At 45.0% G+C, this 24,752-nt stretch overlaps 1 protein-coding gene across 1 annotated transcript in view; it reads right to left on the bottom strand.

The window, feature by feature from the left end:
• Window positions 1-4,957: 4,957 nt before the first annotated feature.
• DCTN2 (dynactin subunit 2) overlaps window positions 4,958-24,752 on the bottom strand; it is a 48,410-nt gene continuing 28,615 nt past the window's right edge. Inside the window, exons 6-14 of the mRNA XM_063427481.1 lie at window positions 23,906-24,066; window positions 19,138-19,288; window positions 18,494-18,559; window positions 18,370-18,408; window positions 16,842-16,919; window positions 8,218-8,289; window positions 7,152-7,254; window positions 5,804-5,895; window positions 4,958-5,666 (exon numbers count right to left, since the gene is read on the bottom strand). Coding sequence (XP_063283551.1) covers window positions 5,580-5,666; window positions 5,804-5,895; window positions 7,152-7,254; window positions 8,218-8,289; window positions 16,842-16,919; window positions 18,370-18,408; window positions 18,494-18,559; window positions 19,138-19,288; window positions 23,906-24,066 — 849 coding nt within the window. The 3' untranslated portion in view covers window positions 4,958-5,579. The remainder of the gene's footprint in view (window positions 5,667-5,803; window positions 5,896-7,151; window positions 7,255-8,217; window positions 8,290-16,841; window positions 16,920-18,369; window positions 18,409-18,493; window positions 18,560-19,137; window positions 19,289-23,905; window positions 24,067-24,752) is intronic.

The following is a 24,752-nucleotide window of genomic DNA, read 5'->3' on the forward strand; positions in this document are numbered from 1 at the left end:
GTAAGTGCTACCAGTCCACCCGATCAAAAGCCTTTTCGGCATCGGTGGAGAGGAGGAGGCTTCCTCCCGTCGAGTTCTGTTGTATGTGCATGATGTTTAGCGCTCTGGTGGTGGTGTCCTTGGCTTCTGGGCCCAGTATGAATCCGGTTTGATCTGGGTGGACCAGGGATGGGACTATTCGGCCTATGCGTTTCGCCAGAATCTTCGTAAACAATTTAAGGTCTGCATTGAGCAGGGAAATGGGCCTGTAACTAGCACATGCCGCAGGGTCTTTTCCTTCTTTAGGAATTACTGCTATAGTTGCTAGAAGGGTATCCCCTGGAAATCGTTCGCCCTCTAGGAGGGAGTTCATGCCGTTCAGCAGTTCTGGTAGCAGTACATCTCCGAAGGTCTTAAGGTATCTTGCGGGGAGGCCGTCAAGGCCAGGTGCTTTATTGAGTTGGGTGTTCTTCAGCGCTGCTGTTAGTTCCTCGGGCGTGATGGGGGCGTCGAGTTCCTCCATTTGTTCTTGTGTGAGGGTCCGGGTTACGTGTTGTTCCAAGTATTCCCGCGTCAGTCTCTTTCTCCTATCGAGTTTGGGGTTCATCTCGTCTGTCGGAATGTTATAGAGACTGGCGTAGAAATCCTAGAATTCATCGACTATCTTGTCGGGTACCTGCGTAATGTGGCCGCCCCGTGTCTGGATTTTGGTGATTTGGCTCATGCGGCGTTGCTGTCTTAGCATTCTGGCCAGCATACGACCGCATTTGTTGGAGAATTTGTAAAAGTGACGATTGGATTTCCAGGTCGCGTGTGCCAGATTTCTCGTGAGCAGGTGTTGTAGGGTCCGGCGGGTCTCTTGTAGGGCTCGGTATACTGCCTCCATCTGGTGGATTTATGTTCTTGGTCTGGGTGGGTGATCTTCGCATGGAGCTCTTGTAGTTGTCGGCTTTGTTCTTTCTTCCTAGCGCTACAAACCTTAATAAAATGTCCCCTAATCACGCACTTATGTGCCTCCCAGCGGATCAGTTGTGACGTGTCAGCGGGGTCGTTTTCCTCGAAATATTGGCAGAGCACCATCTTTGCCTCTGCTATGGTTGCTTGGTCGCTGAGTAGTTGCTCATTTAGTTTCTACTGTCTTCTTGTAGGTTTGTGTAGGGGCGAAGCCAATTGGGCCAGGACCGGCGAGTGGTCTGACCAGGCAGCCGGGAGTATTTCAGATTTTTGTAAAAGGTTAAGGTATTCTTGCGAGATGAGGGTGTAATCTAATCGGCTATAGTCACGGTGTACCGGGGAGAAACATGAGAAATCTTTGGCTTCAGCAGTCCGCTAGTCCCGCCGTTCTGAGCGCCGATTGTGCAGCTTTGATGTATGTGTCTGGCAGTGAGCTGCGCCTCCTTGAAGTGTCTATCCGGGGGTCTATTGGTATGTTGAGGTCCCCTGCCAGGACTAGTAGTCTCTCCCAGAAGTGCTCCAGTAGTTTTAAGGTTTTGGAGATGAAACGATGTTGTTGGTGTAGGGTGCATATATGGAGGCGAAGGTGTATCGCTTATCTGCTATGGAGCCCTTGATGAAGATGTAGCGTCCAAGTGAGTCGGCCTTCTCCTCCGTACAGACGAAGGGGACATAGTTGGCGAAAAGTATGGCCACTCCTGCTTTCTTGGAGTCCCTGTGGTTGGCAAAATATCCCGTCGGGAACCTCCGGTCTCGAAGTACCGGGCCTGTTGGCCCCTGGAAATGGGTCTCTTGTGGGAGGGCCACTGAAGCCCTGGTTGCCCACAGGGCTCTCAGTAGACACGACCTCCGTTCCGGGGTGTTCAGACCCCGGACGTTGTTGGACCAGACGCGTAGGGGCTCCGGGGCAAACCCCCCGGTGCCCAGTGAGGCCATATGGGCTGGCGCAGCTACGCAAGGATGGGTGGGGTGTAGGTAGGAAGAAAGAGGAGAAGGGAAAAAAAAGGGGGGGCATAAGGCTCACGAGAGCCGACTAGGTCGGAGTATGGGCGTTCAGTAGTCTGGGTGCTCGTGCGGAACAGTAATGCAGTCTTGGTTGGTGGATCGTCTAAGGTGTCGGTTGTCAGTGAACAGAACAGTAAAACTATATTCAGTGTCAGACTCGACTGTCTAGGCGGGTGAGTCAGGAAGGGGTGGGTTATCCCTTTTAAATATATCCCCCCTTGTTACCCCGTCCTAGTATTTTGCACAATGTGTCTGTGGGTGCGTGCGCGGCTCAGGGTAGTGTGTGGAGCTGGTGTGTCTTTTGTGCTCCCCCCCTAGCCTTTGTGATCTACTGTAAATCCTCCTCCTCTAGGAAGTGTTGGGTTAGTGCCGGGTCCACCTCCCCCCCCCCCCCCAAGTGGCCCCAACTAGGGGGGTGTTCAAGTGGCTGTTATCCGTTGCGGTCTGTGGGTTCCGCATCTAGGATCCTCCTATTGCTTGCTCCCAACGCTTTGTGCTGCTGTCATCGTGGGCTAATCATACAGCTACTCTATCGGCTTCCTTGTCCCAGTCATCTGTGATGCTCTTCCTCCTCCCATTAAACTCCCTGGTTATCTGGCTTTCCCAGCTCCCGTCACGGTGTCCTATAGGTACCACTCCGTCTATGTCTGGTAACTGCCCCAACGCATATCGTGGTGTTCCCTCCTCCTCCCCGCATTGACTTCGGGCAATTCCCACAGTGACTGGTGGCTGTCAGGCGATATACTGCAGTGTTCCTCCCTCCCTCCACTTCAGTGAAGGGCATTTCCCCCCCAGTGTCCCACAGCTGATCAGGGTTAGACTGCGGGGCTCCCTTCACCTCCCTGCGTTCATTGAGAGCAATTCCCTGTGAGTCCCCCCCCGATCGGATCCCCAGCATCTCATAGTTGTTCAGCAACAGTTCAGTGACCCCCATCTCCCCACAGTCCCAGTCCCCCCCCAAAAGCCCAGTGAGATCCCTGTAACTCCCAGGGCCTAAGCTAGCCCAGAATGGCAAGGCCAGGGGTGGGGAGAAGGGGCCATTTCTTAACCTAGGAGCTGTGTTCCGGATCTCGAGAAGTGAAGGGAGAGGGGGCACTTCGTAGCAGAAGATTCTCTCCCCATTAGGGGAGAGGGGGTAATGTCCCCGGTTAGCAGGTGAGGTTTCTGATATTCATAAATAAGGAGTATATGTCAGACGTGCATTCGTTTTCGGATGAATGACAATATGAACAAAAATTTAGTTTTCTGTTAATTTTGTCTTTATTTTGGTTTCCATAATCATTTGAAATTATTAGCTTGTCAAGAATGTCCCTTTAAAGGGATAGCTTTAAGTATATTTAAATAGGACTGCCTGTCAGTTTTTCATTACCTAATATGTTTGAACACCTAGACAGTGAACTAGCATTGTGATCTGTTGCTTGCAGTCTAACTGAGAAACAGCAAACAAGTAGTGATGTCCCGAACAGTTCGCCAGGAACTGTTCGCCACGAACGCGGCGGGCGAACATATGCGATGTTTGGTCCGCCCTCTATTCGTCATGGAGGTGGGAGGGAGGTTCTGCTGCTGATTGGCTGGAATGTGTCTGCTGACTGTGAGGTACAGGGTAAAAGTTTACTCAATGACGACGATTAGGGGGCGGACCGAACATTGCATATGTTCGCCCGCCGCGTTCGCCACGAACAAGCTATGTTCGCCGGCGAACAGTTCGGGACATCACTACTAACAAATAACCCAACTGCTTAGTGCAGGCATAGGCAACCTTCGGCACTGATGATTTGGACTACACCTCCCATGATGCTTTGCCAGCATTATGGGTGTAAGAACATTATGGGGGATGCAGTCCACAACACCTGGAGTGCCAAAGGTTGCCTATCCCTGACCTAGTGAATAAGAGATCATCGTTTTAATAGCTTCAACAGATTTATTCTCTCCAACATTTTTATTTAGTGATTTTATTTTGGCTTTTTTTTTTCATTGTAGAAGAAGCAAAGAAGGTAGTGTTAGTTTAACGGTTTTGCAGGGACATACCATTTTAGAAGAGAAAGAAATTCCTAGAAAAAAAAATATATTGGGGAGGGGAGCATGGTCTTTCCTGTTTGGCTATGTTGGCCTTAAATTTGAATTTCGGACAATGCACACTTTAGTGATTTTAACCCTCGGAGACTTTCTAGAACTAAGTTTTAAATATTGTGTTTATTGCGAATTTCCCGAGGATACTTCTATTACACCCCACCCCCACACACACCGTAAGGTGGGTGGGGTGTGTGTGTGTGTTTTTTTTGTTTTGTTTTTTCCTTCAATCAATAAAATAAAATAAATAAATCACAATTCATGTAAAGACATCTCATTTTGTAAAGCAAAAAAAGTAAACAGGTGATTAAAGGGACACTATAGTCACCAGAACAACTACAGCTTAATAGTTATTTACATTAAAAACAGTTATTTTAATGTAAATGCAAGTGTTTACATTATTGGCAGTCATTCGGTGTTGGCATTCAGTGTCCCCAAGCCTTGCATGGAGGCAATGAAAGCTCCCCATAGAGATGCATTGATTCAGTGCATCTCTATGGGTAGATACTGATTGGCACAGCGTTTCGCCATGCATGTACAATAGCCTCCCAATGCTTTCCGGTGGGAAAGCATTGAATTGGCTGAGATCATCAAGTTTTGTAATATCAACCATGGAGGCAGTGAGTAAAAAAAATAACAAAATAACAAAAAATAAAAAATCCCTTTCACTTTGTCCAGTGACATAAACAGTGGATTTAACACTATACTGCATGGGTGTCCAATATTTTGGCTTCCCCGGGGCACATTGAGCGAAGAGGAATTGTCTTGGGCCGCACATAAATTCATTTAAATAAAACTTCAAAAGCCCTTCGCTATTTCATTTATTTAGTAGATAGCTCCCTTATTTGTTATCCTTAAGGATCGCTATAGTGTCAGGAAAACAAACTCGTAATATTTGTTTTACCGTGTTTTGAAACAACTTGTACTCCAGTGACACATAACAGGAGGCTCATTTTGGAAAGATCCATTTAATGTAAGAAGAAGCAGTAAGAGGCTATAAAGTTTTAATATATTCATCATTATAAGTTACTCATGTTTATTTTCAGACAGTATTTAGTGTAGAATATGTTCTTTATCCTCAAACCTGCAATGAAGTTTAAAGTTATGTCAGGAGTTTTCAAGAGATTGTTCCTATATGCACTGCTGACATTCTGGAACGAATTGGGTTAACAAGGACAACATCAATTTATAAATAAAAGGCCTATGAAAAAATCGCTTCAGATCCCTAGAATCTCCCCCTCTTCCCTCAAAGCAGGTGCCAACATGCAAAACGCAGCACCTGGAGAAATACTATTAGTACCTAGCACTTAACCAGTTAACAGCACCTGTTACCATGAATGCAGCAACACTCCGTGCATGGGCGGGTATAGGAGACGCGTTATAAGCATATTCAGGGGACTTAGCACAGGAATGGGTAGGCATATATGCCAACAAGACAATATATGTACAATGGTAAACCTTCTTCTTTATAGGCATGGGGGACAGGAAGGTATTTATTAGTGCAGAGTTTGCAGGAACTCCTGTTTTCCCTAGTATTTTGGGGAATGAGGCCTGTATGGATAAATTACAACTCATTTGCTCAGTTTCTTTATTCTTGAGTCAATGCTTGAAAAATTGTCCTCTACTGTCGCTAAATTCTCTTTCATAGCCTTCTGGACCTGTAGAGAGAACACAGTAAATGTAAAACAATATACAAAACAGAAAAAAAACATATGGAGCAGGTATCGTGAGAATACTGCAGTTGAATATATGTATTAAGTATTGTAGACAAATTAAGCAAAAGAAAAAGACATACCATGGCCAGGGCACCAGTATTATCCTTCAGAGAATTTGCTATAATCTGCTGCGTAGTGTCCAGATGGGTGAGAAGCTGCCCAAACTGCATGGCTGAAAGAAAAAAAAAAAGGCAAATGGTTCACTTTCCCGAATTATGTTTATTTGCTATTTTATATACACCTCAGAATGTCTGAATGAGAAGATGTTTCATTCTCTTTATCTGTACAGCCTTAAACAATTTCCACCATTCCAGTGTGATTGGCTAGGTTCTTGCCACACACCTGTCAAGTTCATAAACCAAGAGGATGACTTTTAGTATTATTGCTCACAGCAGTACACAGTGTTATGAAGTGTGAAAGGTTGGGAATGTAAAGTGCATTTCAAGTTTTAAAGCCGACTCATCAAGTCAGGTATCTTTTCAGTTCGGACTAAATTTAAATTAACTTAACACAGACCGTGAATTCCTCTCCTGCCCTAATGCTCCACATTCTCTCTACTTCTGCAATGGGGAATACAGCTTCTTCAATTACTATGTTGTCTTTTCACCCCAGAGCTGCTTTGATATCTTCTACCCATTCATCAACTTTGGTCTACATTACACGATGTGTCGTTAACGGATCAACACTTTTCTAACTTTCAACTGTTGCGAGAAAGTAATGAAAACGATCACACAGCCTTTATTCTGCTGGTACATCAGAGTCAGAAAACTTTAAAATGATAAATCCACAATGTTAAGCTCAGCAGACCAATTTCATGTCAACAAAAAAATATATTATTATAGCATTTTCAAGTCAATTGAGGTTGAATTTGCTAGGTTTTCAATGGATTCTATAAGGATTGACAATTATTCTTTAGCAAAACAACTTTCTGCATCAAACAGACTCTTGGTAAGTCTCACTGCCAGGTCGATGAAATAGTCCCAATATGGGAATATAATAGCTGGTAAGTAGTGACTGCTCCATCTAGCCAGCTTATTGCCCACTTAAAAATAAAAGAGTGTTTATAAAATCTGAACATCCCTGAGCTTCCACAGGACAATAGTGGTTCCAAAAAGAAGCTGCAGTGGTTTAAAAAAAAAAAAAAAAAAAAAAAAAGAATGGCAGCTGTGTTTCTAAACACCACAAATATAAGACAGAGCAGGCTTGTTTTCTAAAGTGGAGTATTGTGCTTCCAATGAGGAACACATCCATGTATACCAGTTCAACTTCATAGATTATTCAACAGTGTCTCTAAACCCTATTCTCATGCCATATTCTCTGCTGTCAAACTGAACAGATTGCAGGTTATACATCCTACCCCAAGAAGAGAACACATAAATAATATCTAAACTCTAAATACATAATTTGCATCCAGATATAGATCAATACCTTGCTCATGCAGCTGTTTTAATGTTACCAATCTCTGAACGACTTGTGGTAATGTACTGGACATGGAATCCCACTTCTGAACAATGTCATAGAGCTGATGCACCTGGAACAGAATAAAAGTTGCTGTAATATGTTCATAAAGGGAGCAGTATTGCAAAATATACAGTGCTTATTACTACTTAAAGGAACACTTCAAGCATTATAAACTCTACAGCCTGCCAGGAAGGCCTTGGCTTCCCCCATTGTAAGTAGTCAAGCCAGTTTAGAACAGTTTAACCCTGTAGCTGTAAACATAGCAGTTTCAGAGAAAATGCTATGTTTACACTAGGGCTAATCCAGCCTCTAGTGGCTGTCTCACTGACAGCCGCTAGAGGCACTTCCGCACTTCTCACTGTGAAAATCACAGTGAGAAGACGCTGACGTCCATAGGAAAGCATTGAGTAATGCTTTCCTATGGGCGGTTTAATGTGCATGCGGCTCTTGCCACGCATGCGGATCTGACATCGGCAGAAAGAAGACAGTTGCCCGGCACTGGAGAAAGGGAAGTGGCTAAAGGGGTTTTAACCCCTTCAGCCCAGTGGGAGTGGGACCCTGAGAGTGGGGGTGAGGCCTAAAGACCCTATAGTGCCAGGAAAACGAGTTTGTACTATAGTGGTCTTTTAGCTTCATACCTGGCATCAGTTGGGCACTGCTATTTCCTCCACTGCAGTCTTCTCTGTTGCCAAATTCTCTAAGCTAAGCCCAGCAGTGCAGGGCTTAGCTCCATTGACGGATAGTGATCAGCTGACGCTTTTTGACAATAACAGGGCAATGCAGATGCTCGCTGCTTTGGAGCTTCCATCGGTCCATAGTCCATAATGGAGGCTTGGAGCAGTGTACAGACCCGAGAGAAGTCAAAACACTCTAAAATGATTTGACTACTATGGGTTGTTAGGGCACTCCCGGTACCATAATCACTATAGCGAGCTTGGAGAGTTCCTTCAGGAAAGGTGTTATTTCAATGAAAACTAGCCAATATTTTCCACAGAAAGAATGTTAGTTTTTTTTTTTTCTGAAGTGTTCATACCTTGCTTTCTGTATCTGCATCTTCAACCGCTGCCTTGTGCTTTGCAATCTCATTCATCTTCCCCAGAACACTCTAAGAGTAAGACAAAACAATTAAAATAAACACACTATGCAATATCATACAATTCGTTTGTAATAAAGCATTTTTATTGGATTTTTTGATTTGCTAGTCATTGGCTATAAATGCACCTAAAGGAAATGCTGGATTAATATTTTTCCTTCTTGAGAGTACATGTGAAGCTTATGTACAGATCAGACTAATGACCAATGAATAGAAACAGATAACATTACAGAATCGTATTACTTTGCAGACTATTAAATGGTTTTTTTTTTTTTTACTTTATTTTTTTTTTTTTCGAATTAAGGTGTTTTTATTTTGTTAGCACAATAAAATGAGACGTATACAATTCAATGAATAAGCGTGAGATTGCATACGCAGAGGCTAACTTTGCATAGTAAGTGTACATTAATGAACAATAGATAGTTACAAACTTCGCCAGTTTATACAGGTCTAGGGCATGTCAAGCCGTAACAGTATCACATAGATAAAGTGTAACCTTATGCAGTGAAGTCGGCTGTATAGTGTTTTAGAGCCATAGTCGAGGGTTCCGCGCTATTGTTGGCGCTTATAATATTGCGACCTATTCAGGAGGTGTATGTGGTGGACCCGGAAGTCCCCTCCTCAGGTGTTACATGAGGTCGTGTCAGGGCGCTCAGGCCCCTGTGTTGTCGGTGTTGTTGGTAGTGCGGGGCCTAGGTTCAGGCAGGGCCCATACTTCCAGCTGGTGTTATGGCCCTTTCAACCCTACCCCGTCTCTTCGTCCGTTGTGGGGGACCCTCATGTCTCCTGTGTTCAGCTTGTCATGCCCCACCTTGAGCCTGTGGAACCTATTGTGTCTGTCCGTATGTCTTGCCTATGTCCTTGAGGTGCAGTGCACTAGTCTTTGTCGTCAGATGTCGATGCGTTTAGTGCTACAGTGAGCGGAGGTTCTTGTGTGACTCCGCTTGTCGGTCAGTCGGTTGTCCGTCGGTGTGGGGTGGGGGAAAGGAAGAGGGGGGGGGACAAAGGGGGGGTATCCTCCCGGAGGCCCGCTGTCGGGGACTGGTGGTCAGATATGAATTCCTAATGCGAGTTTCGTATGGGCCTAATCTGTCTTTGTAGATGTCTGGGGTCCCTGGTTCTGTCGGGGTCCCCCTAGTGTGTCGAGGAATTTATCCTCTGAGGTTGTCAGGATCCAGTGCGTCCAGGTGTCTAAGTATCTCTGTGTCCTATCCGTGGCCTTCAGGTATAGGTCTTCTGTCACCCTGAGGTCCTCCATTTTCGCAAACCAGTGAGCGGAGGTTCTTGTGTGACTCCGCTTGTCGGTCAGTCGGTTGTCCGTCGGTGTGGGGTGGGGGAAAGGAAGAGGGGGGGGGACAAAGGGGGGGTATCCTCCCGGAGGCCCGCTGTCGGGGACTGGTGGTCAGATATGAATTCCTAATGCGAGTTTCGTATGGGCCTAATCTGTCTTTGTAGATGTCTGGGGTCCCTGGTTCTGTCGGGGTCCCCCTAGTGTGTCGAGGAATTTATCCTCTGAGGTTGTCAGGATCCAGTGCGTCCAGGTGTCTAAGTATCTCTGTGTCCTATCCGTGGCCTTCAGGTATAGGTCTTCAGTCACCCTGAGGTCCTCCATTTTCGCAAAGGGTAGGTGGCTCAGTGTCTCTCCAGTGCAGGGGGATAAGTTGTTTGGCAATGTTTAGTATTCTTATGGTCATTGAACGTTTGTAGGTGTTGCTAGGCACCGTGTTGTGGTGCAGGAGCATGGCTGCCGGTTCGAAGGGCGGAGGGTTGTCTGTGAATTTCTGGATTAGTTTATATATTCCTCGCCAGAAGGGTTGTATCTTCTCGCAGGAGCACCAAATGTGCATGTGTGTCCCCGTTCCTGTCCCGCAACGCCAGCAGTGCGCGGCGTGGTCTGGGTATATGTCATGTAAAGTGTCCGGGGTGCGATACCATTGTGTAAGCAATTTGTATGCACTCTCTTGGTACCTACTGAAGACCGCACAATGATGTGTCAGTGTACAGATTTTGTCCCATTCCCCATCGTTCAATTTTTGGTTCAGGGCCGTTTCCCATTTTCCCTTAAACCTAGGGGTTTCTGTCGGAATCTGTCTCTGTAGTAGGCCGTACAGTTTAGATATCCCGTGTGGGAGCGGTTCCGGATCGAGGCATAGCTGCTCGAATTCCGTGGGAGGGCGCCGTAGAGCCCTACCCTGAGGTAGGGTCTGGAGGTAGCTTGTCAGTTGCGCGTACGTGAATGTCTGTAAGAAGGACGTTGGCGGATGGATGTGGCGAAGCCTAGGTAGTTGGTCTGGGAGGATGCATCTGAGGGTTAGTGGTGCAAGTCCCGGTGGGAAGTCTGTGTTGTGTGTCAAGGGGAGTAGGGGTGACGGGTAGGGGGTCAGGCCTGCTTTGTCAGCTATGCTGTGCCAGACTTGTAGGGTGTTCCACACGTATGTGGGTGTCTGGTCCCTTCTCCCTCTAGGTAGCCAGGGGGCCAGTGCTATGGGGATCTGTAGGTCTGCTTCGTCCACCAACTTCCATTGTTTGTGGACGTTTGGTTTCGACCATTCCACTATTCTGAGGAGATGGCAAGCTGTGTAGTATAAGTGGAAGTCTGGTAGTGCCATGCCTCCCTTGTCCCTGGGTTGTGTGAGTTGTGAGAATTTTAACCTAGGTTTCTTCCCATTCCATACATATTCTCTCATGGTCCTGTGTAGGGTCGCGAAATATGTCCTGGGGATACGTAAAGGGATTGTCTGCATCAAGTATAGCAGCCTTGGCAGAAAATTCATTTTAATAACCTGGACCCGGCCGAACCAGGAGATGTGGGGGTATGACCATTCCCCGGCATCTCTCTTGAGTACGGCCAGCATCTGGGCAAAATTTGCTGTGAAAAGGTCCATGCTGTTTCTTGTGAGCCAGATGCCCAGGTACCTAATTTTAGAGTCTGCCCATTGAAACGAGAAGCTCTGGCGGAGATGCGTTTCTCGTTGCTGGGGTATGGATATGTTGAGGATATATGATTTAGTAAAATTAATTTTCATATTTGAAATTTCTCCGTAGTCACGGAAGGATTTGATGATGTTTGGGAGAGAGAGTTCAGGTCTAGTGACAAAGAAGAGAAGGTCGTCGGCGTATGCCGCGACCTTGTGTTGTGTGATGCCCCTGTTCATCCCTGTGATGTCCCGGTTTGTCCTGATTGCTTGTAGGAAAGGTTCTAGTGCTAGGACAAAAAGGATTGGTGATAGGGGGCAGCCTTGCCTGGTACCGTTCTGTATTGTAAAGTCTTCCGTGGGGACCCCATTCACAAGTATCTGGGCTGTGGGCTGCCTATACAGTGCCTCAATCCAGCCTCGCATGTATGCTCCCATGCCGAGGTGTGTGAGCGCCTGGAACAAATAGGTCCATCCTATCCTGTCGAAGGCCTTCTCCGCGTCTGTGGCTAGCAGGAGAAGGCCCCCGGCTCCCCCCGTCGGCTATTGATAATGCCCGGATCGTATTGTCTCTGGCTTCCCGCCCCATCACGAACCCCACCTGGTCCGGATGGACCAGGGTGGGCACGTGCGGCTGCAGGCGGGTCGCCAGGATTTTCGCTAGGAGCTTCGTGTCGCTGTTTATGAGGGAGATGGGTCTATAGTTGTGACAGTAGACGCCATCCTTCCCTTCCTTCGGAATGAGTGTTATGTGCGCTCGTAGGGACTGCGGGGGCAGGTGGTGTCCCTCCCGGATTGCATTAAAAGAGGACAGCATTGGTGCATATAGGGTCCCCGCGAAGCATTTGTAGTAACGTAATGGGAGGCTGTCGGGTCCCGGGCTTTTGCCCAGTTTGGAGGCCTTGACTGCCCTCGCTATTTCTTCTATAGCGATGGGTTCGTCCAGGGTGTCTGCGATGTCTTGATCTAGTTTAGTGTGTGTGTTAGTGCGTAGGAATTCAGTTATCCGGGTCGTGAGGTTGGCTCGGGAGTGTGTGTCTTGTGGGCTCGGTAGGGAATAGAGGTCTTTGTAGTAGGAGCGTATGATCCTGTGTATGTCAGTGGGGAGGCGGTGTGTTATTCCCTTCTTGTCTTTAATTTTATCTATATTTGTCAGCTGTCTGCGCTTGGCCAGTATTCTCGCCAACAGTGTGCCACTTTTGTTGCTATGTGTCTCAAAGAATGCTTTTTGTCTGGCAGCTTCTCTGTGGTGAGTGGCTGTCAGGAGTGTGGACAGTTCCCTTCTAAGCTGGAGTAGTGTAGCCTGGTGTGCGGGGAGGTTGTCCCTTTTATTGCGTTCGTCAGCTGCTTGTATGTCGTGTATCAGTGATGCCATCCGCGCCTCTCTCTGTTTCTTAAGTAACGACCCCTTGCGTATAAAGTGGTCCCTAATCACGCATTTATGCGCCTCCCATATGTATGTGGGCGAAGTTTGGTCCGGGGTGTTATTCACAAAGTACTCCTGCAGGATCTCGTCTGTTTCAGTCCGTATGTCAGGCAGGGAGATTAGATAGTCATTCAGTCTCCATTTCGTCACCCTCGGTCTATACAGTGGAGAGGAAAGAGTGAGAGACACCGGCGCATGGTCAGACCATGTCGCCGTGCCCACCTCTGTTCTCTCCACCAGGGCCAGATGGTGGTGTGTCGTGAAGAAGTAGTCTAGACGCGAGTATGTATTGTGTGGCTGGGACAGGAATGTGTAATTCCTCTCGTCCGGGTGATGTGCCCTCCAGCAATCGATCAGCTGTGAGCGTTTTAGTAGGGCCTTTATGTGTGTTAGGTGTTGCTTCGGGACCCTGGATAATCCAGAAGACGAGTCCCACTCAGGGTCCAGTGTCAGGTTGAAGTCCCCTCCCAGAATCAACACGCCCTCCGTGAAAGATTGCAATTTGCGTATTGTGTGGCGAAGGAATGCGTAGTGCCTTTGATTAGGGGCATATACGTTTGTGAACGTATATGTGGTGTCGGCTATAGTGCCCTTCAGGAACAAATACCTCCCGTCTGGGTCAGTCATAGTCACCTTTTCACGGAACGGTATCCGTTTGTGGATCAGTATAGCTACCCCTCTCGATTTGCTGTCTTTATAGTCGCTATAGTAGCCCATGGTGTATCTATGGTTGGTCAGTTTGGGCCGCGACCCTTCTTTGAAATGCGTTTCCTGGATATAGACCACGTCTATTTTGGATCTGTGAAAGTCTCTGAGTGCGCCCGTGCGTTTCTCTGGTTTGTTGAGGCCCCTGGCATTTATAGTGGTGATGTTGAGGTCTGCTTGGCGGATTGCCCCATTGGGGCCTTTGGAGGACCCCAGGGTGTCGGTCTGGGGGAGGGAGGTAGTCTAGGGAGAGGGGGCGGGGAGGTAGGGGTAGGTAAACTGTCAGTAGTGAACCAGCGCCCGTCTGAGCGCTGTCTAGGATGTGGGTTACACCAGGGGTGTAAGGCTGCCCCCTTCCCGTGGTCGGTTGCCCCCTCCTGTCGGGGTCGGGGGAGGTCACGAGTCTCGTGACAGCACCAGTGAGTGTGTGGACTGTTGTGGGTCTGGTCCCTTTAGTCCTGGGGTATATTTCCCATGTCGTCCCCTATCGGCTCGGTGTGTGTTATAGTAGTTTGTCGGTACCTCGCTGCCTAGAGCCTGGCCCTAGGCCATGTGTCTTCGTCACGTGTCGAGTCTCTAATAAGTGAAAGTGTAGTCTGTATAGGTGCATTCACAGAAACCGGTTAACATTAAACCCGCATAACATAATAAATGGAACAAGTAAACAAGTAAACTTAGCGATACCCCCCCCCCCCATTTTCGGCACTCCCCCCCCCCCCCCCCCCACAGCTAAAATCAGCTTTTCGTGGCCGTCGGCACCCCACCTCTCCTACATGGGTCGTCACGCGCCAGGGCGGGAGACCCCCGTACATTCCCCTGCTCCTTGTTTGGCTCTCCCCCGCCCTCCCCCCCCCCCGATTTGGCAGTCCCTCCTGCATCAAAAATCAGTTTTACATGACCAACATCATTTCACTCCCCGAGGGCCCGAACCCCCCCCCGGGCCCGGCCGGGCGCCCCCCCCCCCCAAGGCGCACTCTCCTATACGGGTCGTCACGCGCCAGGGCGGGAGACCCCCCGACCCGGCCGGGGGCACAGAACATCCCCCGAACATCACCATGCTCCTCAGTGGTTCCCCCCCCCACCCGTATCCCCCCCAAAGCGGTCTCGTGGTCCCCTGTCCCGGTCGGCTGGGAAAGCCTGGTCGTTGGTGCATGTTCTCTACGACCTTCAGTGGGTTGGGCAAGGACCGACCCTTAGAAGGCAAAATGGGGCTTCGGTAGTCCGCCTCTAGCGACAGTTAAGGGGGTTAAGGTAGGGAAAGGGTGGGCCAGGCCAGACCGGACTCTCCGTCCTAGCATCCGGAAAGTCACTTAGGTACTTCGGAAGGCATGAGGTCCAGCAGCCGGGAATCAGTGGGCGCTGTGGGCCGATGTAGTCAGTTCAGGGGGTCAAGGTAGGAAAGGGGCAGGCCAGGCTAGACCGGGTTCTCCGTCTCGTCAACGGGGAAACCATAAAAGAACTGTGGGTAGCATGGGGTCCAGTGGCCGGGTACTGTTGGGAGGGAGAAGCCAGCGGTGTCAGTTCGGGGGGTAAAAGCAGGGAAAGGGTGGGCCAGGCCCACCGTCTCTACATCAGGGGTGCCATAGAAAAACTGTGGGTAGCGTGGGGCCCAATGGCCGGGTACAGGTGTGTGAAATAGGCCAACAGTGTCAGTTCAGTGGGTTAAGGCAGGGACACGGTAGGCCAGGCCAGTCCGGGTTCTCCGCCCTGACTTCGGGAGTGTCCCAAAAAGTACCTTGGACAGCCTGGGGCCCATTGGCCGGGCACTAGTGGGTGACATTATCCGGGGTCAGGTGTATTGCTATGTGGGGGCCGGGGAGGGACCCGGGCGGCATACTTGGTGAGCTATGCGGAGGCCCCGGATGGGCGCATCGCCTGCTGTCGGCCCCTTCGCTGTCTCTGCGGTCTCTGTTGAGGTAGCTGGGCCGCAGGGGCTGGCAGGTAGAAAGCCAGTGGGTCCGGCCATGTCATCTGTATTGGGGGAAGTTGTAGCTCCCGGATCAGCTCTGGCAGATCCCCCGCCTCTCGCACCAGGAAGGGGCCCGTCGGTGAGAAAACTTGCAGGCCGGTCGGGAAAGTCCAGCGGTAGCGATGTCTGTTGGACTGCAGGATCTTCGTGAGAGGGCGCATGGCCCTGCGGTAGGCCAGCGTCGCTGGGGAGAGGTCTGGAAACAGTTGGATCAGTGTTCCATTCAATGGTATGCGGTCCATCTCCCTGGCTCGTTGCAGAATCTCCTCTTTTAGTGGGTAGTGAGCTAGACAACAGATAATGTCTCTAGGGGGATCCTCCGGTGTCCCCCTGGGGCGGAGAGCCCTATGAGCCCTCACAAATTCTATTGTAGAGGCCTCAGACCTTCCAAGAATTTGGTTAAAAATGCCTGTCAGGGTCTCTCGGATCGGTTCCGGGTTTGCGTTGCTCTCAGGGACTTCCCGGACTCTAATGTTTTGTCTTCTGCCTCTGTTATCGAGGTCTTCGATGTGATGGGCCATCTGTCTAAGCTGTTGTGCCTGTTTGGCTACGGCGTCCGAGGTCGACGCTTGTACTGACTGCACGTGGTCGGAGTCTGCCTCCAGTTGCGAGACTCTATGATTGAGGCCTTGTAGGTCCTCCCTCATGGCGTGCAATTCTTCCGTGATGGATCGTTGCAGAGCATGGTTTGCCTCTTTCAGATCCGCCTTAGTCGGTAGATTGCTGATCATCTGCATCCAGTCCGGAGGCTTCATTGGAGCTCCTTGTGGGGTCGGCTCCCCCCCCCCAGGCAGGCGTCTGGGTGAGGTCCGCGGCCTCGGAGTCGTTAGAGGCCTGTGAAGCTAGGTCCGCCGGAGTAGTAAGGTAGTGCCTTATGGACGGGGCCGGGGACCCCCTCGGGGTGTCAGTGGGTTTGGCGGCATTCGTTACCCTGTGGGATTTCCCCATTTTTGCACTCGACACGCTGTTCAGCGAGGTTTTAAAGCAGGGCCTGCAGGGAGCTCACTGTCTATGCTGCCATTCCTCTCGGTGTCCAGACTATTAAATGTTACTGCAGTCACTGGTAAGACATATATAGGGGCTAAAGAAAAGCAATCTTAAGTTTGATGCAGGAAATTACACAGTGATAATATTTTGTAAATATGATCATGTACCTCAGCAGAAAGCTACCAAAAAACGGAACAAGAAGGTTTTATACCACAAGACCAGGTTGGTAAAGCTGCACATTCACAGAGTGGACAGGTGTTAATAGAGCAAACTGCTGCAGAAGTAATAAATAGCATAAGGAGCCATATCAAAGGGAGCTACTTGCACCTGTACAAGTTTCATACTTGGTCACAATACTTTGTGATGCTTGGAGGAAATAATGGTTTACTCGTTTATACCACATACGGTGATATTGTGTGAATGTGTAGGGACATGGGTGTGTGTCTTGTGGGAAGGGGAATTTCTGAGCATACACTACTACCAGAACTGTTGTGATATGCCCACTAATTTTTAAAATGGAAATTGAAAAAAACATTGTTTTAAATAAATGCTGTAAATTTACCTGAAGCCTGGCCTCCACTTGGTCCAAAGATGCTACATCCAACATGTTTACTTTGGCCTGTAGAATTTCAACAGTCCCCTGAAATGTCCAAACAAACAAAAACGTTAATGTTTTGCAGTAGGTCTGAATGGTTTAAGCCTTGGTTGACAAAGAGCAGTAAATAAAGTTTCTAATTTATTAAAGTGACTGTCAACCTCTGAGATCTTTTCATAATTTGCAAAGATCCCCAACCGTGACTGCTCTGTGGCAGAGGGATGCAGGAGAAGGTGAATAATACTTACCCAAACCTGTCCCTTCTTTCTGCCGACATCAGTATTGTACTCTTGCACATGTTTGGATTATCTGAGAGACCACTGGATACTCTTCCCCTCAGCCATCACTGGAGACAGCTCTAAGCTTGACATAAGGTAGCTCTGCCATTTGTCAAGCAAAGGAAAAATACAAGTCCCTACTTTGTTATAATATATCGTGGGAAGTTCAGTGAAATTATTATTATTATTATTACATAGAAATATTTGAATTACTAATTTTGAATAGGGGGGAGGTGACATACCCTCTGTAAGTGACCATATCTCACTCTTTATTGGAGTACGTGTGTAAAGTGCACTGAAATTTTTTTTATTGTTGATTGCTGAACATCTGATAGACTTTAGATAAATATTTCCATCCAGTCAAGTGATACTTAATGGGACACTGTAGTCACCAGAAAAATTACAGCTTAATGTAGTTGTTCTGTTGTGTAAAGTATATCCCTACAGACATTTAATTTTTTTTCTCTGAAAAGGCAGTGTTTACATTGCTGAGTAGGGACACCTTCAGTGGCAGTCACTCACTTCAGACTATGTTCAAGGATACTCAATTTCTCCACTGTCTGCATGGAGATGCTGAACGTTCCTCATAGAGATGCATTGATTTAATGCCTCTCTATGAGGAGATGCTAATAGGCAAGCTTGGCGTTTTGAGGCCCATGTGCATTAGCCTCCCAATGCTTTTCTACAGAAAAGCATTGGATTGGCTCAGATTGTCAATTCTGATAATCTCTGCCAAAGAGGCGGAGAGGGGGCGGCGCTGCAATAAACTGAGTATTTGATATTTAAGGGGGACAAGGTCAGACACCTAAATTGCGTTTTTAAAACAATAGGGTCAGGAATACACATTTGTGTTTTCCTTTAATTTCATTAGCTGATAAATAAAATATTTGTTTTGTTTCCAGTTTTATTTAAAGTGATATCTACAAATTATAGAACTGTATCTTTTTGATTGATATTTAAAAGTGTAACTTTTATATTCTGCAAAAAAACAACTTTTAAGTATTTTTATTTTAAATTACTATTATTTATATAGTGCCAACATATTATGCAGCGCTGAAGTGCCATTACATTCTCCATTTTTATATCAGAACCAGTTTGTGGTTCCTGTACATTTAAAACTAGGCATCACAATTTCCTGTATATACATAAAAAAAAAAAATAATAATACATTTCCACCAAGACCAATGCTGTTAGCACAGCTTTTGTCTAGGACTTACCATCAAACTAGAACCTTGGAGCCCAACTGTAAGGGGATTCTAGAATAACAAAGAAAACAATTTATCTTAAACACAATTAATTACACTGTAAACTATTTTACTAATCGATGCAATTTTAACGTACCTGTGTTTCCTGATCACAGTGCACAGCAGCTTCAAGCTCTCCCAGACGCTTTTCTAGTTCAGCGACCTGTAATACAATTGTTGGACATGTAAATACAAAATTGTGTTCTTTCTATATGCTAGCACTAAATAAACTAGTCATATTTGTTGGAACTCTGGTAAACATGAAAAATATTGATGAACCTACATGCTACAAAACTAATGTTTTGGCAAGATATTGTCCCAAAGCATGCATGAATGTAGCACACAAACATAGATAATCCTAATTAGTTATAGGAGATTGGTTTGGAGATTAGAATGACTTGTCCTCCAATTCTCCCATATGGCTCTTCTCGCCTATATCCACATTACTGGTTCCAGATACAAGATCCAATCAAATGCTTCTAATTGGACTGTTTCAGCAGCTCAGAGTATATGTGTGCGCACACACTCTGGACTGGTGAGGGAAGTAGAGCGATATGGGAGCACATAGATAGAAGGGGTGTGCACTAAAGCTTCCTCTTGCAGGCACGCTGCCTGCAAGGCAAAGCGCATTACATTTGTCACCAGCATGCAATGCACACGGACAATGGACATAATTTTTGTCTGCTTTTTGAATATTCTCCCATTTAGAGATGCCAGACGCTCTCCCATTTCCTAACTTACCTTTGCAGAATGAGAAAACTTGGCCTGCTCAGGGCGGCAATGTAACTCATAGGTCACCAAGTTCCCAGTTTCCTGAGTAGAAATTTTTCCTGGACTTTTCCATTCTGGACCTTTTTTTGTTTTGGCAACATCCAACTGAGAGAGCAAACGTCTAAAAGAAAATGACCCAAAGGACACATTAGAAACTGGATTTAGATATAGAAAATTACTTCAATGGGGCTTGTAATATTATATTGTTTATTTCTATGAAACAGTTTAATGAAGGTGTTCCAGTAGTCCAGGCATATTTGAGAAAGGAACAAAACAGATCTGTTTTGTTCACACTCTTTTTTTCATGCAGGGTAAATTATAAAAAGATTTTTTTTTTTTTTTTTTTATTAACGACCTACCAAATTATTGTAAGGAACACCTGTCAGCATTTTTGGGTAAAAAAGCTATATTTTTTTGGAATTGAAGACCAATACTTATTCAAACATAACCAAACTGGATTTAATTTTGAAACATATATTTAAGATATGTGGCCGCACTTGTATATGGAGTATCTTCTAAACTGCAAAACTGATGCGCATACAAAAAGAAAATCAACAGTGTACAATATGTGAGAAATACAATATCAGTTGTTTTTTTCCCACTACCCCATTTCAGGGTTGCCACCCAGTTGATATAATCCATCGTGTTTAGCTTATGGATGTAATGTCATCTACATATATCCTTTTGACTAGTTTACACTTTTATAATTCTATGCATGTTTATGACAATATATATATACATACACACAGGACTTTTATTCTCTATGGGTGCACTGTCACTTTAATACTCCCTTGGTACCATTGTGTATATATTCCTACTCGTTCGGTCATTCCAAGCAAGTACATATTTTATTATTGTGTTTATAATATTTATTTTCAGATTTTAACATATTTGAATATGAGAGACATTCGGCCCAAACACTAAAACTCAGTATATCGAATTACGATCCACGCTGGCATATGTTATGAGGAGAATAATAAGAGGCTTGAATTTGTGTCCACATTTTTGTTCCAATGTTACACATGCAGGCAAAGATTGAAGCAACGGCCACAAAAATTGGGACAGTGACTGACCAGTGGACTTGCTGATCATGTGACTTGCGGTCATGTGACGAGGAAGGGAACCAAGGGAAATGAAGGCAGCTCCTGAAAATCTTCTCACTTCTGTAACTAATTACTATAATGAAGTACAAAGCGGATTGGACTTTATTGAATGTATGGTGTCCCCAGTGCTGATTTTATTGTGATAAATCATTGCCAACTGAGGAAGCCTCATTGTGAAGAGGTGAAACGCGTTCTGGCTTAATGTTTATTTTTTTTTATTCTACAGACACTCCTCACTTACCGATAGGGTTCCGTTCCTACGATCCTGTGTCGTAGAACAAATTGGTCGATAAGTGAGGATTTAAGAGATTCCCTGCTCTGGTGCGTTCGTCTATGTTCGGGGAAGTTTCCCCGACCATAGACATGCGCACCAGAGCAGGGAATCCCCACGACGGCTCGCACTTACGCCTGGTAGCAAATGCGAGCCACTGTAGAACAGGTAGGTCGCTAAATGAGGACCACCAGTATATACTTTTATTATTTGAATACACTTTTGGGACTTAGTACCTGTGCAATACCGTTTGTGTCGAGGAGACTTTTTTAAAGTTGTGCCAGCTACCTACAACCTCTAGGTGCTTTTCAGCTGAGCCCCTTGTCTGGCTTATGTGAGTCTGAGTCTTAGTCTAACCATATTCATTACATAAAAGGTTGCACTATTGTGTTTTTAGATACATAAATGAGAAAAGAAAAGTAAAACAAGGATTAGTTAGATTAAAAACAAAAGAAGGAAGGTATGTAGATGAGGATAAAGGTCTAGCTGACTGCCTCAATTAATATTTTTGTTCAGTATTTACAGATGAAAATGAAGGAAAGGGACCTCAGTTAAGAAAAAGGATAAACGAGTCATTTATTACACGTGAGTTTACAGAGGAAGAGGTTCTATTTCAACTGTCAAAAGTAAAGACAAATAAGTCAATGGGACCTGATGGAATACACCCAAAGCTATTAAAAGAGCTTAGTGGTGTACTAGCAAAACCATTAACAGATTTATTTAACCAATCATTGATAACAGGAGTAGTCCCAGAAGATTGGAAGTTAGCGAATGTTGTGCCCATTCACAAGAAAGGTAATAGGGAGGAGTCGGGCAACTATAGGCCAGTAAGCCTTACTTCAGTAGTGGGGAAAGTGATGGAAACCCTGTTAAAGGATATGATTGTTGAACATCTAAAAACACATGGATTTCAAGATCAGAGACAACATGGGTTTACTTCAGGGAGATCATGCCAAACTAATCTTATTGATTTTTTTGATTGGGTAACTAAAATTATAGATCAGGGTGGTGCAGTAGACATTGCTTACCTAGATTTCAGTAAGGCTTTTGACACTGTTGCACATAGAAGGCTTATCAATAAACTACAATCTTTGAGTTTGGATTCCAATATTGTTGAATGGGTAAGGCAGTGGCTGAGTGACAGGCAACAGAGGGTTGTAGTCAATGGAGTATATTCGAAGCTTGGGCTTGTCACCAGTGGGGTACCTCAGGGATCTGTACTTGGACCCATTCTCTTTAATATTTTTATTAGTGATATTGCAGAAGGTCTTGATGGTAAGGTGTGTCTTTTTGCGGATGATACTAAGATATGTAATAGGGTTGATGTTCCAGGAGGGACAAGCCAAATGGAAAATGATTTAGGTAAACTAGAAAAATGGTCAGAGTTGTGGCAACTGACATTTAATGTGGATAAGTGCAAGATAATGCATCTTGGACGTAAAAACCCAAGGGCAGAGTACAGAATATTTGATAGAGTCCTAACCTCAACATCAGAGGAAAGGGATTTAGGGGTGATTATTTCTGATGACTTAAAGGTAGGCAGGCAATGTAATAGAGCAGCAGGAAATGCTAGCAGAATGCTTGGTTGTATAGGGAGAGGTATTAGCAGTAGAAAGAGGGAAGTGCTCATGCCATTGTACAGAACACTGGTGAGACCTCACTTGGAGTACTGTACACAGTACTGGAGACCCCATCTTCAGAAGGATATGGATACCTTAGAGAGAGTTCAAAGAAGGGCTACTAAACTGGTTCATGGATTGCAGGATAAAACTTACCAGGAAAGGTTAAAGGATCTTAACATGTATAGCTTGGAGGAAAGACGAGACAGGGGGGATATGATAGAAACATTTAAATACATAAAGGGAATCAACACAGTAAAGGAGGAGACTATATTTTAAAGAAGAAAAACTACCACAACAAGAGGACATAGTCTTAAATTAGAGGGACAAAGGTTTAAATATAATATTCGGAAGTATTACTTTACTGAGAGGGTAGTGGATGCATGGAATAGCCTTCCAGCTGAAGTGGTAGAGGTTAACACCGTAAAGGAGTTTAAGCATGCGTGGGATAGGCATAAGGCTATCCTAACTATAAGATAAGGCCAGGGACTAATGAAAGTATTTAGAAAACTGGGCAGACTAGATGGGCCGAATGGTTCTTATCTGCCGTCACATTCTATGTTTTTAATTTCTTTACTTGTGAGTGCAAACCCCTGATACTGCTATTTCTCACATACTGTATTTAGCAATATTACACTATCTTGTATTTTCTCTCTTTTTTGTAAATGTATTTATTTGTTTTCCATGTGCATCAATTTAGCAGTTTTGAAAATACTCCACTTACAATCACTGTTCACTTAACGCAAGTATCTGTTTTAGTTATTTTTTGGTCTTTTCTGGTAGAGGAACACATTTTCTTCTGCTGGATAAAAAAATTATTATTATTTTGCATATTTAAATTCAACTTTGATATAAACAACTTAAGAGAAGTTTGATTTTGTTTAATCCAGGATTCCAAATAATGTATTTGAAATATGTGATAGAAGTGTGTTGAAAACATTTAATTTTATACCTACACTTGCATGAAATCACCAAAATAATGAAACTCATTGAAAACAAATTAAATACAGTGGGTGTCAAATGACACATTTTGTATAATAGCCTTGAACCTGGGAAAACTTTTCCATACTAAACTTAACACTCAATCTGATTCAAATTTGAACCCATAAACAGGTTAGCCAAACTTGCGCTTAACTATCCTTTTCTACTCAAACTCCTGACCCATTCAATGATATTTTAGTTGACTCAGGAAAAATCGGCAACTGAAAACTTTCTGTTATTGATCAAATAACTGAAGAAGAAGAATCAGATAATTTTTTATCATGGAAGTTTATCTCCATGAGTCTCAGAGAAATGCTGTAGATTTTCTTGTATAACTTGACAGATGTGGACAAGGCATTTCCCACCAATTTCTCAAGGATGTCATAGACTAGGCAAAAACAAAGGCATCCCCCCACTATATTTAGGTTGGTCTGCTGCATTCCCTATCTTTGGTTAAGCTTTTAAAATGTTAGAATGAAGAATGAACAGAGACTATCATCAGATATTCCAAAAATGGCAAAATACAAGTGTTAAAACATTTTTAATTGTTTAATGCTAATGATAGTCTCAAGTAGCCTACCCCCCTCTGTGCTGTTTGGACTAACGAGGAAGCATTAGTCTAAAGCAGCAGTGATTAACTCAGTGAATGAAATGGTTTAAGTGCAGAGACTGTCCCTTTAATACGATGTTTGACATTTAAACAAACTAATTAGCCTCTCACTGGAAAAATATACTAATGGTAGGCAAAATCAATGATCACTCACTGTGCAAGTGCTCCATCTGGATCTGTAAGGTTGATAGTAGCATCAGGACCCAACAATTTCTCCAAATGCGTGGACACCAATTGCCGCTTTAAACCAGCTACCTGTTTGGCTAATGCCACTGGGCTCAGTTTCTCTTCTGCAGAAGAGTCTTTGACAGTGCTCTGTACGTAAAAATAAATATAATATGTACGTAAAAAGGATATAAAGAATACAAGGTCTAAGGAGTTAATCAACAGAAGAACCCACCTATCCAACGACTGTTCATGAAACACAATGGCTATAAGCGGTCATTGATGGAAAATATTTGACAATCTAGATATTATGCCAAAAGGTCATCATTGTATGCATTATACTTGGTATCAATCCCCCTTCTTCCAGTCTCCTTCCACTGAGGTCTTATGCTGACCAATCACAATTCTATCAAGCAAATTATTTCCTTTGTCTAATGATTTTTTTTTTGTACACTACTGCTACATTATCATTTTTTTTTTTTTTTTTTTTAATTCTTTATTTTATTCGTGCATAGCGTGAACAATCATGTTTGCACTGCCACAATAGCTGGTGCAAGCAAGTAAACCTACATTAACATAAGAATGGCATTGAAATACGTAGCACAGTTTTTTGTTTTTATAATCAAGATAGGAAACATGTTAACGATAGACATATAGACTTGAGGTGCCATGACAGCAGTGACAGTCATAGTGTGAACATACATCAAGATACTTTGTCATGTCATATGAGGAAATTGCTCATTTTATAGTCATGAGAAATCAAGCTTAACTGTGGGTTTGAACATTACATCTGGATGAATACGAGTTTAAAGAAGAGTAACGTATTGCTTGAAGCA

Source organism: Pelobates fuscus, chromosome 1, assembly GCF_036172605.1.
Source record: "Pelobates fuscus isolate aPelFus1 chromosome 1, aPelFus1.pri, whole genome shotgun sequence".
Taxonomy (NCBI): domain Eukaryota; kingdom Metazoa; phylum Chordata; class Amphibia; order Anura; family Pelobatidae; genus Pelobates; species Pelobates fuscus.